At 39.7% G+C, this 14,138-nt stretch overlaps 1 protein-coding gene across 3 annotated transcripts in view; it reads right to left on the bottom strand.

Annotated features, from left to right (window-relative positions):
• FGD3 (FYVE, RhoGEF and PH domain containing 3) overlaps nt 1-14,138 on the bottom strand; it is a 191,135-nt gene that overhangs the window by 18,068 nt on the left and 158,929 nt on the right. For all 3 annotated transcript variants that reach the window (XM_037903938.2, XM_043550848.1, XM_037903939.2), the window contains 2 exons: nt 11,163-11,225; nt 988-1,113 (listed from right to left, as the gene is read on the bottom strand). In XM_037903938.2, coding sequence (XP_037759866.1) covers nt 988-1,113; nt 11,163-11,225 — 189 coding nt within the window. The remainder of the gene's footprint in view (nt 1-987; nt 1,114-11,162; nt 11,226-14,138) is intronic.

Genomic DNA, 14,138 nt, shown 5'->3' with positions numbered 1-14,138 from the left:
GGCTTTTAATATTCTTAGCTACACATTTTACCTGTCTGTTCAGACCCAAATTTATCTCCATTCTACAAAAACTTGATATTATTTCACTAACTATTCTAAACTAGTTACACCAGGAACATGGAACCATGAAACTGATGTCACAGAAGGAAGGTTTCAAGCCACAATAAGGCAGTCAACCTCATGTAATTTTGGGCTGGGATTTTTGGAAGAGCTTCAGAGAATCAGGTATCCACTGAGATTCAATTGGAGATAGGCACCTAACTCCCTTTGGCTCCTTTAAAATCCAGGCCTTAGGCTTCTAGCACCTGGATTTTTCACGTGCTGGATTCTCCGGGTCTTTCAAGCACAGAAGGACACCCTCTTTGGCCAAAAGCACCCTGATTTAGTTTTGCCACTGGGGGAAATGCAATCCCATCACCTTAGCACTGAATATTGAGGGCCCCTGTAGCCTTCTAACAGCTGGAACTCGTTACCTTCGCCACAAAATGGCTGGTTTCCTCTCAGAAAAGGAGGAAGAAGAAGGCACTTGGAAGCCTGCAGCAAAAGACTGCTGACAAAGATCTAGAAGAGCTGTGTTCCAGGCTATTTATTCTGCTGTTGGTTACTGGCTAAGGGATGCTAGTTATGTGAAGGAAACCCTGGTCAACGAGGTTGTTTTTTGGGACACTTGATACAAAACACACCCAGGTGCAGCGGCAGCTTTCCTTTCAGCCACAGACGTGTGACATTTGTCTCCTCACCCACTCATTCATGGCCTTTTACACCACCATTGCTTTGTTTTGCCGGATCCCCAATGGACAAAGCAAGTTGAAAGGTCTGTTCTACCACAGCCCTGCTGCGAACTCCAGTGTCTATCCTACTGGAAACTGAAAAGCTCCCTCAGAATGAAACAAACTCAGAATTTGATTTAAAAAGTCGTTTGTTACAGATAGACTAATTAAATGGACATAAAATGAAACACTGCTACAATTTCATTCTGATACTCACTGCCCCACATTGTTTGCAATGGTGCCGCCTTTTAGTGATGGAATTAAAGCTTTCGTTGCAGCTTTTGCAAGTTTGCTTTTCCTTGTCTCGCTTGGTTTTAGAAGATGATTTTCTGCAGGAATCAGGCTGAAATGAACATACAGATAGGTGACATTATACAACATAATTATTGCAAAACAATTTTCTGCCACTCAATTTCTACCATGCTTACGAAGCTCTTTCCCAGATTTATTCCCCACACAGACAATTTTAGGGAAAATTTCCTCTTACCAAGCCTGTTGGGGTTGAGGCTGCAGTGGGGATGTGCTGATTTTTAATTATAAGACTCTCAGCTGTTTGGGCCCTACTCCTCAGAGTCCACTTCTTCCACTGTGCATCACCGGAGCCAGAGAGTCACTCCATCTGATAGCCTATTGGTTTAAAGGGGATGGTCTGGAGGAAGGACATTTTCAGTGAGGGAGCTTCACTCTGGAACTCACTCTTTCTCTGGTTATCCAACAGAGCCTGAATTTGATTATCCTTCAGGACATGGGTTCAAACTATAGCATAGTGGCTGGATAGCCAAATGTCTTGGATGGTTTAGACACAACAAATCCTTCATCTTGGCAGGTGGTTGGACTAGATGACCCTTGTGGTCCTTTCTAACCCTATAGTTCTATGATTTCATGTAGCAAAACTTATATTCTCTGCGGGGTGAGGGAGAGGGAGATTTGTGCAAGGGTGGCTTGGATGGGAAGAGCAGTCTTGTACTCTGATGTGCCGACTAGTTTTGAAGTGGGCATTGTTTGGAACTGCCTTCCAAAGGGAGTGGTGGGAGCTAACTTGCTTTAAGACTGAGCTTGCTAATTGTATGGAGGGGTGGCATGATAAGATTGCCTATTATGACATATGGCCCATCTGCAACTGCTATCAGGAAACATCTCATTTGGCCAGAGATGGGACACTAGATGGGGGACGGCTCTGAGTTACTACAGAGAATTCTTTCCTGGATGTCTGGATGGTGGGTCTCACCCACATGCTTAGGGGGTAACTGATCACCATACTTGGGGTTGCCAAGGAATTTTCTCCCAGATCAGACTGACAGAGATACTAGGTTTTTTCCCCCTTCCTTTGCAGCATGGGGCATGGATTGTTTGTGGGTTTGAACTAGAGTAAATGATGGATTCGCTGTAACTTGCAGTCTTTAAATCAAGATTTGAGGACTTCAGTAACTCAGGCAGAGGTTATGGGCCTATTACTGGAGTGGGTGGGTGAGGTTCTGTGGCCTGCTATGTGCAAGGAGGTCTAACTAGATGATCATGATTGGTCCCTTCTGGCCTTAAAGTCTATGAGGAGCTTGTAAAACTATGGTCTTGAGCTCAGAGCTCTGGATGGACACATGCATCTCCTTATAAATTTGGATAAATAAATCCCTGTGCCTTCTTCCTGGTCAGCACAGCTCCCTTTGGGGACTCTACTGGCTGCCGCTGGGGCCTATAGTAGGAGGGAAGATTGTAGTAGGCACTTTGTACTACTCCCACCATGGCAGACTTTCCACACACTTTCTGTGCAAAAATTTATAACTAAATTACTCTGGCACAGTCCCTGGCGTGAATTTCACTTATGTCTATGCAGAGGAAATACATCACACTATGGGAATGTAAGATGGTTTCACTAGCGAAATAATGTCAAACTGCAGCTTGCAAGACAAAAGCCTTAATAATTCACTCCCTATTTCTATGCTTCAGATAATCCACTCACAATCTATTGAGAGAAAAACCTTTCCCTCGTAAATTTTTATCATGTGCCCATAACTAAAGCAGGAGCTTTATATAAAATAAAAAAGATATTTTACTTTTGTTACTGAGTTTATATTGGCGCTCCAGCAATCAATTTAAGGGGAACGTGTAAGCAGTAATTTCACAATAATGCAGCTCTGTTTCCAGCTTTCATTATGCCCAGAGCAGTCTGAAGGAACCTATATTACCAGATAAAGAACAAACACCCTACAGATTACATTTAGAAAGGGATGCGATTGTACATTGAGAAAAACACACACACCCTTCTTCCTCAGAGAGCTGTGCACCATAAGAAGAGGTAAGTCACAAGACTTATGTGAGAGAGCCATCTACCCAAATAATTGCATCTTCAGAAAGCTGAAGTCTTTCATAAGAGGAGAGGGATTCCAGAGGCTTGGGAATTCAGAGATGGGAGCCAGTATATAAAATCAGAGGTGGCGGCCCTCTCATTGCCATGCTAGAGATACTAGCCTGAAGGGAAGCCTGTAGCCTTCTAAAGGACCCTCTCTCCTCAGCACAATGAAAGCCAACCCAGTGAGTGAGGTCTCTCTAGTATGTCAACATGTTGTAGCTGCCCCTGTGGAAACCACTAAAGCAACCATTTCTAAGACTTGATTCTGAGATGCGCTGAATGTTTGTAACTCTCACTGATTTCAATGCAACCCGTGAAAAGGCCATGAGCAGCCAGCAGTTTGAGCCTTGAGCACTCAATCTCAGCAAAATGAAGGGGGCGAAGGAGGGAGCTGTGTTCCATTTCTCAGTAGCAATTTCTGGAGCAAATACTCACCAGCAACTACACACCACATGACAGAAACACTAACCCAGGAACCTATCCTTGCAACAAACCCCGTTGCCAACTCTGTCCACATATCTATTCAAAGGACATCATCTTAGGACATAACCACATGAGCCACACCATCAGGGGCTCGTTCACCTGCACATCTACCAATGTGATATATGCCACCATGTGCCAGCAATGCCCATCTGCCATGTACATTGGCCAAACTGGACAGTCTCTACGCAAAAGAATAAATGGACACAAATCAGACGTCAAGAATTATAACATTCAAAAACCATTCAAAAACCTCTTCAATCTCCCTGGACACTCAATAACAGAATTAAAAGTGGCAATTCTTCAACAAAAAAACTTCAAAAACAGACTCCAATGAGAAACTGCAGAACTGGAATTAATTTGCAAACTGGACACCATCAAATTAGGCCTGAATAAATACTGGGAGTGGATGGGTCACTACAAGAACTAAAAACTAATTTCCCTATGCTAATTTCCCCCTACTGTTACTCACACCTTCTTGTCAACTGTTTGAAATGGGCCACCCTGATTACCACTACAAAACTGATTTTTCCTCCTGTTGATAATAGCCCACTTTAATTGAATTGTCTCGTTAGAATTGGTAAGGCAACTCCCACCTTTTCATGTACTATGTATATATATTTTCCTACTGTATTTTCCACTCCATGCATCTGATGAAGTGGGTTTTAGCCCATGAAAGCTTATGCCCAAATACATTTGTTAGTCTCTAAGGTGCCACAAGTACTCCTCATTGTTTTTTAGAAAGAAGATTTGCTACATTTAATATTTTTATCCCACAGGAAAATCTGCATGTCAGAAAGCAACATCACCACATGATATAGTTCGTGGCTATACCAGCTAACCTCCGCATCATCTTCCTTGCGACCTTGTTTACTATCTGTCCCATCTACTATCACCTTCTTCCATGCTCCAGGCCACAACCTCCCCTCCCCAACCAGCCACTGTCCCTCTTCCTTTTTCCCTTTGCTCTGGGCCCTCTTGCTTTCTCCTGCTCTTCTTAGCCTTTACTTATCTCTCGGTCTCACATAACTGTCTCCAGCACACACACTTGGTTCCCCTCACTTGCCCTAACTGCACCCTTCACCCTGCTCCTCCGAGGTCCTACTCCTTTTCCTGGAGCAGGACAGAGTGATGCAAAGAGGCCAAGCTGCTACATTGCTGACTACATTGCTACTCCTAAGTTTTCTAACGCCTCTAACTGACCCTCTGTTCTGATATTCTCTGGGGACAGTGGAAAGCAGAATGCCAGTCAACAGTGCTACAGGAACGACCCTGACTGCAACTAGTCCCTCAGTTTTAAATGAATTTGTTCTTTTCGATTTTGTTTGCTTCCTTCCTGCTGCAAGGGCAAACCTTTACATAGGGACAGATGATGTTTTGCGTTAAACTTTATGGAGCGCAGTGATACAGATTTGCTCATTTAAGGAAAATGACTAGAGCTCTCTTGATGTGCACATTTACAGCTGCCCAGAACAGAGGGAGTTCCTACAGATCCATGTCCTCTCACACACACAGCTCAAATGTGGTGCTGCACTTCACTTGTAAAGAGTTTGCTGCAGCTAACCTGACACTATCACGACTAAATCATTTACAGATGTCTTAGATGACGCACTACCACTGAGTTTCATTTCAGACTATATCAGACCTTCTCAAAGTAAGGCATACAATTAAGGAGACTTGGAATACTTGCCCTAATCAGCATGAGTCTAAAGAGCATCCATTTTTCCCAGCATTTCTACAGGCTAAAGTCATTCATTTCTGATGGATTTGTTTTACAGCTTTAATTCTGGTGTTAATGCTAATTAAATGTTTAGGAGACTGCATTTCCTTTCAACTGTAGAGGAATGAACCCTTCTTAAATCGTTACAGCAAAGCACTTCATCACTGGCTAATTAAACTTTGAAAAGTTTTATATTGTTAGAATTTGCACTACAAGATTTTAGTGCTCATACATACCCACACAGCTTCATTGCTGTTAACGGGATTGCATGGGTGTAACTGAGGGCACAGTTTGGCCTTGTGAGTTAAGTTACTGGAAGGTAATCTTAAAGAATAGTATAAGACCAACACTATGTCTACCTGATGCACAATATCCATTCCTGTTGATACATACTAACTACTGCAGTGAGGAGAAACAACTGCTTAAAATTCCTCACTGTACACTGGCTTACTTTAGCGAGAAGTCAGCTGATTGATTTGGAATGCACTGGGTAGCTCCCGAATAAATGAGATGATAATAATAATAATGTGCATTTCCATAGCATAAAAGAGAGGAAGCTGCCAGTAAGGTATTTTCCATGAGAGACCTCAGCTTTGAAACCTACTTTCCTCTTCATCTAAAATAGCAAGAATCAGGTGACCTTCATGACTGCAAGGCCCATGTATTTACCACGGCTTTGGAGGTGGGGGATAGTGAGGGACAGAAGAGTAAAATAAAGGCTGGGGTTGTGGTTAGGGAGATATTGACTGGGTTTCGGGTGAGCTGATTTTTTTTATGATTGTATTTTAATGTATGGCAAAGGGGCCTAGAGCCCACGACAAGAACTTTACTTTGTATTATTTTTAATAAACAAACAAACAAAAAAAACCCCCCAAAAGTTAAAATGTCTTTAATTCAAAGATCTAAACTCTTGACAAACATTAATTAAGCTTCAGAATGCCCCTCTGAGGTCCATATGTAAAATGGAAAACCTGAGGTACAGAAATGTCAAGTGACTTAATGTCATACAGTTATTCAGTGGCAGTAATGGGGACAGAACCAAAGAGACTTTGCTATCAGATCTCTGTTTTAAGCACTGAATTACATTAAACAAGACAGTCTATCCATTCAACGGAGCATAGGTCACATAGTAAGCGGTTCCATCTACTGCTAATTACACATCGCCTGAAGAGAGTTCCTTGCAAGTCAAGAGAGTGCTTTGAATAACGCACGTGTTCTGGAGGCCAGATCAGATCCTAACTGTCATAGCTCCATTGACCAGCTGAGCATCTGTCTCTTTTGTTTGACCAACTGAATTAATTATATATGTTCAAAAAGGACCTACCAAAAAGAGGGCCTGACCCCACCTGAGGCCTTTTGATCTTACTGCAAGTAAACAATAAATAATAAATAATAATAATAATGCTCAACTTTCCTCATACAACTAATCCTATTGAGGTTAGTGAGACTACTTACAGATAAAGTTAACTGCATGTGGAACTCTTTGCAGGATCAGGGCCTAAGAGTTGCTTTCTCAAACAGGGAAGTTTTGACCATTAATCTGCTTTTATTCTACAGTTATCTCACATTTTTCAAAATTTTGATTTCCGGTTAAACTTTTCATTGAAGTTTTGAATTTTGATCAAAAAATTGAAAGAGCATTTCAGTGACTACACTTTGGAACTACTCATGCCTTAAATCTAAGCATATGCATTAGTGTTTGCTAGATCAGTGCTTCGGCCAGGGAAAAATGAGAAAACCAGGCATCGTTAGCAAACTGTTATAGCCTCCTTCACTTCAGAGAGAGGAACGAAAGCCAAGAGAGTTCAACATAACATTAAGGAATGAAAAGGGTTTGGGGGATTGTCTGTTTTTATAATTTCATTGTTTTCTTGTTATTTTTTTCCTCATTTTTCTCTTTCATCTTATTTCTAGTCCAGTATTTAAAATTAGGGCTTTCAAGCGATTAAAAAAATTAATCATGATTAATTACACTGTTAAACAATAATAGAATGCCATTTATTTAAATATTTTTGGATGTTTTCTACATTTTCAAATATATTGATTTCAATTACAACACAGAATACAAAGTGTACAGTGCTCACTTTATATTTGTTTTTGATTACAAGTGTTTGCACTGTAAAAAGACAAAAGAAATAGTATTTTTCAATTCACCTAATCTTTATCATGAAAGTTGAATTTACAAATACAGAATTATGTACAAAAAAATTGCATTGAAAATAAAACAATGTACCACTTTAGAGCTTGCAAGTCCACTCAGTCCTACTTCTTGTTCAGCCAATCACTCAGACAAACAAGTTTGTTTACATTTGCAGGAGATAATACTGCCTGCTTCTTGTTTACAATGTCACCTGAAAGTGAGAACAAGTGTTCTCAGGGCTCTGTTGTAGCTGGCGTCGCAAGATATTTATTTGCCAGATGCACGAAAGATTCATATGTCCCTTCATGCTTCAACCATCATTCCAGAGGACATGCGTTCATGCTGATGACGGGTTCTGCTCAATAACAATCCAAAGCAGTGTAGACCAACGCATGTTCATTTTCATTATCTGAGTCAGATGGCACCAGCAGAAGTTGATTTTCTTTTTTTGTGGTTTGGGTTCTGTAGTTTCTGCATCGGAGTGTTGCTCTTTTAAGACTTCTAAAAGCATGTTCCACACCTCGTCCCTCTGAGATTTTGGAAGACACTTCAGATTCTTAAATCTCAGGTCGAGTGCTGTAGCCAACTTTACAAATCTCACATTGGTACCTTCTTTGCGTTTTGTTAAATCTGCAGTGCAAGTGTTCTTAAAACGAAGAACAACATGTGCTGGGTCATCATCCGAAACTGCTGTAACATGAATTATATGGCAGAATGCAGGTAAAACAGAGCAGGGGATGTACAATTCTCTCCCCGAGGCATTCCGTCACAAATTTAATTAATCCATTATTTTTTTAATGAGCACCATCAGCGTGGAAGCATGACCTCTGGAATGGTGACTGAAGCATGAAGGGTCATAAGAATGTTTGGCATATCTGGCATGTAAATACCCTGCAATGCTGGCTACAAAAGTGCAAATAAGAGCAGGACAGCATTATCTCCTGTAAATGTAAACAAACTTGTTTGTCTTGGCGATTGGCTGAACAAGAAGTAGGACTGAGTGGATTTGTAGGTTCTGAAGTTTTACATTGTTTTGTTTTTGAGTGCAGTTATGTAACAACAACAAAAATCTACATTTGTAAGTTGCATTTTCAGGACAAAGAGATTGCACTACAGTACTTGTATGAGGTGAGTTGAAAAATACTATTTCTTCTGTTCATCATTTTTGCAGTGCAAATATTTGGAATCAAAATATATGCTTTGATTTAAATTACAACACAGAATGGAAGATATATATGAAAAAGTAGAAAAACATCCAAAATATTTAATAAATTTCAATTGGTATTCTCTTGTTTAACAATGAGAGTTATACTGCGATTAATTGTGATTAATTTTTTTAATAGCGATTAATTGTTTTGAGTTAATTGCATGTTAACTGTGATTAATCGACAGCCCTATTTAAAATATAAGCACCTAAATTGCACATGCCTGTTATATGCAACAGTTCAAACTGATAATCAGGTGCTCACATAGACAGGTGCATGAACAACAGAGGTATTTCCAAGCTCATTTACCCATTTTATGGGGTTACATATTTTCCATGTGAAAACTACCTGTTCATCAACATACACACAAACACACACACACACCCCCCTTCAGCATGAATCTTTGAAAATGTGTTGAATTAAGTGAAATGGAGTTAACTCATATTAAAAATAGTATGTTTTACACTTTGTTATATTGCAGGGTTTTTTTTAGTTACATGGTCCAGAATTCTTGACCATATACCAATTTCTGTATGTGTAAGACATTTATACTGAATATTAGGAACTGTAGGTTGGGTTTGAATTTATGTATACAAAAGTATAATGAGCACTGTATGTTGGCTGTAAGCAGTTACCATAATGCAGCGTTTGTACACTTGTTGCATTTCTTCTATTATTTCTTTATTGTCTGGCTATGCTAATATGTAATAAACACCAAATAAGTCTTATTCTTCTTCATATTTCTTCATTAAGCTGAGCCAGACATAGAAGGGAGATACTAGTTTGCTGACCACCACTACCACCAAGTGGTTTACATGAATAAGATTAAAGTAGAATCAGTGCAATTCCTCTTGCACGAATACTGGGATAGTTCTTAATAGGTGTGACAATTAAAATCAAATATGACTTAAGGCTGTGACCTGCAACACAGTTCACGCTGATGTTACTGTTCCGTCACACAACTGTGTTAAAATATAGCACAATGAAAAACAATCATTGTTAGGTAGGCAGGGGAACATAAGTCTTATTAGCCTGAGGAACAATGAATTATTTTTTAATCAACTAAAATATGTTATTTAAATTCAGGGGTATTTAAAAATTATTTTTCTTTAAAATATAATTTTATGGAAGATTATTAAATAAACCAAGACATACCATTCAAATCCATTGTTACACAAATATGTATTAAAAGTAATTGGACTCAAGTGGACTTTGAACAAAATTTAGATCTAGTTAAAACATTTTATGAAACACGAGACCCAGATAAATGTTTCCATTTTTTAAAAATTGAAATTGAAACAATTTTTTAAAAACAAATATTTTTCTGTAATATTTGCAACCCAAACATTGCAGCACTGAATGTATGACTGACTTAAAGAAAAACAGAAGTGACATGATTTTCATTGTTTATCAGGGAAATGCAAAATATTAACAAACATAAATAATGAGAACTATGCCAGTTTTCAAAAAGTCTTTCATTTTTAATAGATTACATGCTGTTAGTGGTACAGGTAAGGAATTGTACACTTAAATTAAAAACTTAATTGAATCATAACTGTCTATATCAACTCCCCTTATCTGGTGTTATACATCAACACACGGACTTATACACAACTGTTAACCCTCTGCTTACTGGTTTCTGAAGTAGGATGTGTCTCCTGGGCAGAGCTCTAACAATGTGCCAATCCCAACAAAGATACTTGGGGAATCATCCAATTAAATGCATTTCTGGGCTGATTCTGTACATATGTGGTAGCTGGACCACAGAAGGCCACCTACTAGTGAGAGGGAGTAAATGGGGGTAAGAAGGAGGAGAGCTGCCATGCAGCATCTCTCATCTGCTTCCAGAAAGGGACAATGAAGACACTTAAGGTATCTACTATTACACAAGTGGATGGGAGGAGATGGGAGCACAATGTGAGGCTGCCTGGAGACAACAGTCCATGCATTGGGCAAATAATGCTATTAAAGACTACTTCTGACCGTTCCACAATAAACTAGGATAACTTTTGGCGAGGACGCTTGCTGTTGAAGGCGGTCATGCAGTATCTAAGACCCTTCCTGAAGACCTGGGATTCTGGTAGGCTGTCTTAGATGGGAGGGAAGAGTGTACTAAAGATATAAGATAATGAGCGCACAAACCCTCTTAGAGTAGGCGTGCTGAAATGACTCAACAGCGGACATCACAGGGCTATGAGGACTGTGTTGAAATTGTTATGAAAAATATTTGGCTTGCACAGTACCCAATCTTCCAGGGTGTTAAAGAACCAACCTTTTCACCACCCAACGTCCTCAGCAGAAATAAATGAGAAACATACTATGGACTAATTATTTCTCAAATTCTACTTCTGAGCTGACGTTCAATTATACAATTGCAAACACATATACCTGAAACCAGTCAATGACTGGATAACAACGCTGAATGGGGAAAATAACCAGAGTTCTAAAAAAACTGAGAAAAGTCTGCCTAAACAAAAATGTTAATCTCATAATTACTTACCCCTCCAGATGCACTGATGCCATCTGCTCCTGGCATAGATTCTACGGAGCTGGTGCTTACTATCTGAAGGAAAAGTAAATCACAAAGAACATTTCAATATGGAGATTGCTCTTAAATTATGTTAATCATTAAAATCAAAACATGGAATAATGTACTTCTAACCCCTCATTTGTTCTGGTTATGAATATATGTTAATTGCACGTGTATTCAACTACTCTGGAATATTCAGCTGGCAATAAAGTGGGTGACTTTACAGACGGCATTGAATTACAAAGGTCTGTTTACATATTCAGAAATGTGCATGCACACAATAAATACCTAAGACAGACACCTTAAACAGAAGAAAAGTTTTGGGTTTCACATATAAAACAAAAAGGGGCGGATTTTCAATTTCACAGCTACATTGATTCTTATAATACAAACCAAAAAAGCAAAGTAGTTTGTGTAGTCATCAGTGTGACGTTGCACCCCATAAGGCTTTATGGAAACATGCTTATGAATGTATATATGACATAACTGGAATATGTTTTATGCTACATATGCCATGTAACATATCTCTGTAAAGGTTATGATCTACTGAATATATTCATCCTATTTGTATGCATGTATCATTTTTGTATTCAAAGTTATGAATATTGGCTGTGTACTCGTTCGATTTTAAGTAGCCTTAGTAAGGCATTTGGTCAGCTTCTTTCGAAAGGAATTTGCAAGTTAAGTGCCCAATCAAGAAACACTTAAGCTAACAATGAACGTTGAGACGCCAATCCACATCTGAGCTTTCCTGGGAATGTGGCCTGGCTTGAAAGGACTGAGTCATGCATGGACATGTGACTTGCCCATGTGACTACAAAACTCCATTTTGGAGCTGGATTTTGCATAGGAGAGAAGAGGGGGTCTCCACCCACAAGAGAAAGTCTATTTAAGCCCCTGGGAGACCCCTCCATTTTGTCTTCATCTGGCTCAAGAGATAGCCTCTCCACCCCCAAAGGATACCTGAAAGAAACTGGAACAAAGGACAGTAACCACAGGGGTGTCTGCTGGATCCAGACTAGAAGGAGGCTAGTTTGTAAAAGAAACTTACTGGAACATCTCAGGGTGAGATTTAATCTGTAATCATTTTCTTACCGCATTAGGTTTAGACTTGCGCGTTTTGTTTTATTTTGCCTCGTAATTCACTTTGTTCTGTCTGTTATTACTTGGAACCACTTAAATCCTACTTTTTGTATTTAATAAAATAATTTTTACTTATTAATTAACCCAGAGTATGTATTAATACCTGGGGGTACACAGATGTGCATATCTCTCTATCAGTGTTATAGAGGGAGAAAAATTTATGAGTTTATCCTGTATAAACTGTATACAGGGTAAAACGGATTTATTTGGGGTTTGGACCCCACTGGGAGCTAGGCATCTGAGTACTGGAGACAGGAACACTTCTTAAGCTGTTTTCAGTTAAGTCTGCAGCTTTTACGGGATGTGGTTCAGACTTGGGTCTTTGTTTGCAGCAGGCAAATGTGTCTGGCTCAAACAAGGCAAGGTTCTGGAGTCCCAAGCTGGCTGGGAAAACAGGCTCAGAGGTAGTCTCGGCACATCAGTTGGCAGCCCCAAGGGGTTTTCTGTGATCCAACCCATCACAATCAGAACCCTAGGATGGAAGTGCAGCTCCTTGATACAGATTTCACCCATTTAAGTGTTTGTATAACTCATTCATGTTAAGACAGACCAAGAATGTGAACATATGTACACAGTTTATTTAATTAAGCTAAAATAGCAAATCAAAAACACCAAGGACATAACTTGTAGGAACACTCCATAATACTCCAGTTTGTAGCAAAGGAGATTTGGTTAGATATTAGATGGAAAAAGACAAAAACAAAACAAAAAACCTAACTATAAGGGTAGTTAAGCTCTGGAATAGGCTTCCAGGGGAGGCTCTGGAATCCCTATCATGGGAAATTTAAGAACAGGTTAGACAAATACCTGCCAAGGATTGTCTAGGTATACCTACTCCTACTTCAGGGTGGGTGGATGGACCAGAGATGACCTACTGAGGTCCCTTTCCAGCTCTACATTTCTATAAACACAGGCCTGATGCTGAGAGATGCAGAGTACCTGTATCTGTTGTTACCTTAAACTGCAGTAGAAGATGCTCTGCACCTCTAAGGATTAGGCCCTCTTTATCATTAAGTGCCCTACCTATCACACCCATATGCCATCTGCATTACCCACTTTAACACATGTAATATAATGAATAGATCTGGGACCAAATCTATAGGCTCGGAGAAATCCATTAGTTACACTACATCTTCCAACTTTAATTAGAAGCAGTAAGTTTTTATTTTTGTTGTAAAAACAATTTGTGCTGTAGAATTGTTGACTCAGCTAGTGGACTAAAATACTAACACTGAAAGAGCTGCTAAATTTGAAGTCTAGGTGTAACCCTTTATATGCTAACACAATCGAACAACAGCGCAGAAAAAACACTGTAAGGCAAATAGGAGCCAAATTCGTACAAATGTGGTTTGAATCAATGCAAACCCAGAATGGTAGATTAGCACTACCCCAAAAGGAGCTGAGAGTGGGATTACACCTATTTAGGATGATGCAACGTATGCTGACCTCTCTGTACCCAACCAGCTGCACTGTCTTCTGCAAAGAGGGGCAACAATACCATCTTTGGAGACAACATACCTACTTAGTACTGCAAGAAGGGAAAGCAGCAAAACCGGGTCTTATAGGAACTCTACCAAATCAGTTAAGGAGCAGCACTGATGAGTCTCAGTTAATCCTTGATGGCAAGGAGGATGAAGCCTGTGACACAAGGCCTTGAGAGAGTATATATATCGTGGGGTGGGAGGGATCTAAGCTTTGATAGAGATGTGGAGAATGCCCTCCAGGTGGGGGGAAATCATCTTAGTTGTCCTAAAGCACTTCAGTGGCCTCAAGCAAAAATTTGTATATGTAAAACATACACTA

Source organism: Chelonia mydas, chromosome 7, assembly GCF_015237465.2.
Source record: "Chelonia mydas isolate rCheMyd1 chromosome 7, rCheMyd1.pri.v2, whole genome shotgun sequence".
Taxonomy (NCBI): Eukaryota; Metazoa; Chordata; order Testudines; family Cheloniidae; genus Chelonia; species Chelonia mydas.
Note: the sequence above shows the minus strand (reverse complement) of the source record. Positions and strands in the feature narration are given on the sequence as shown.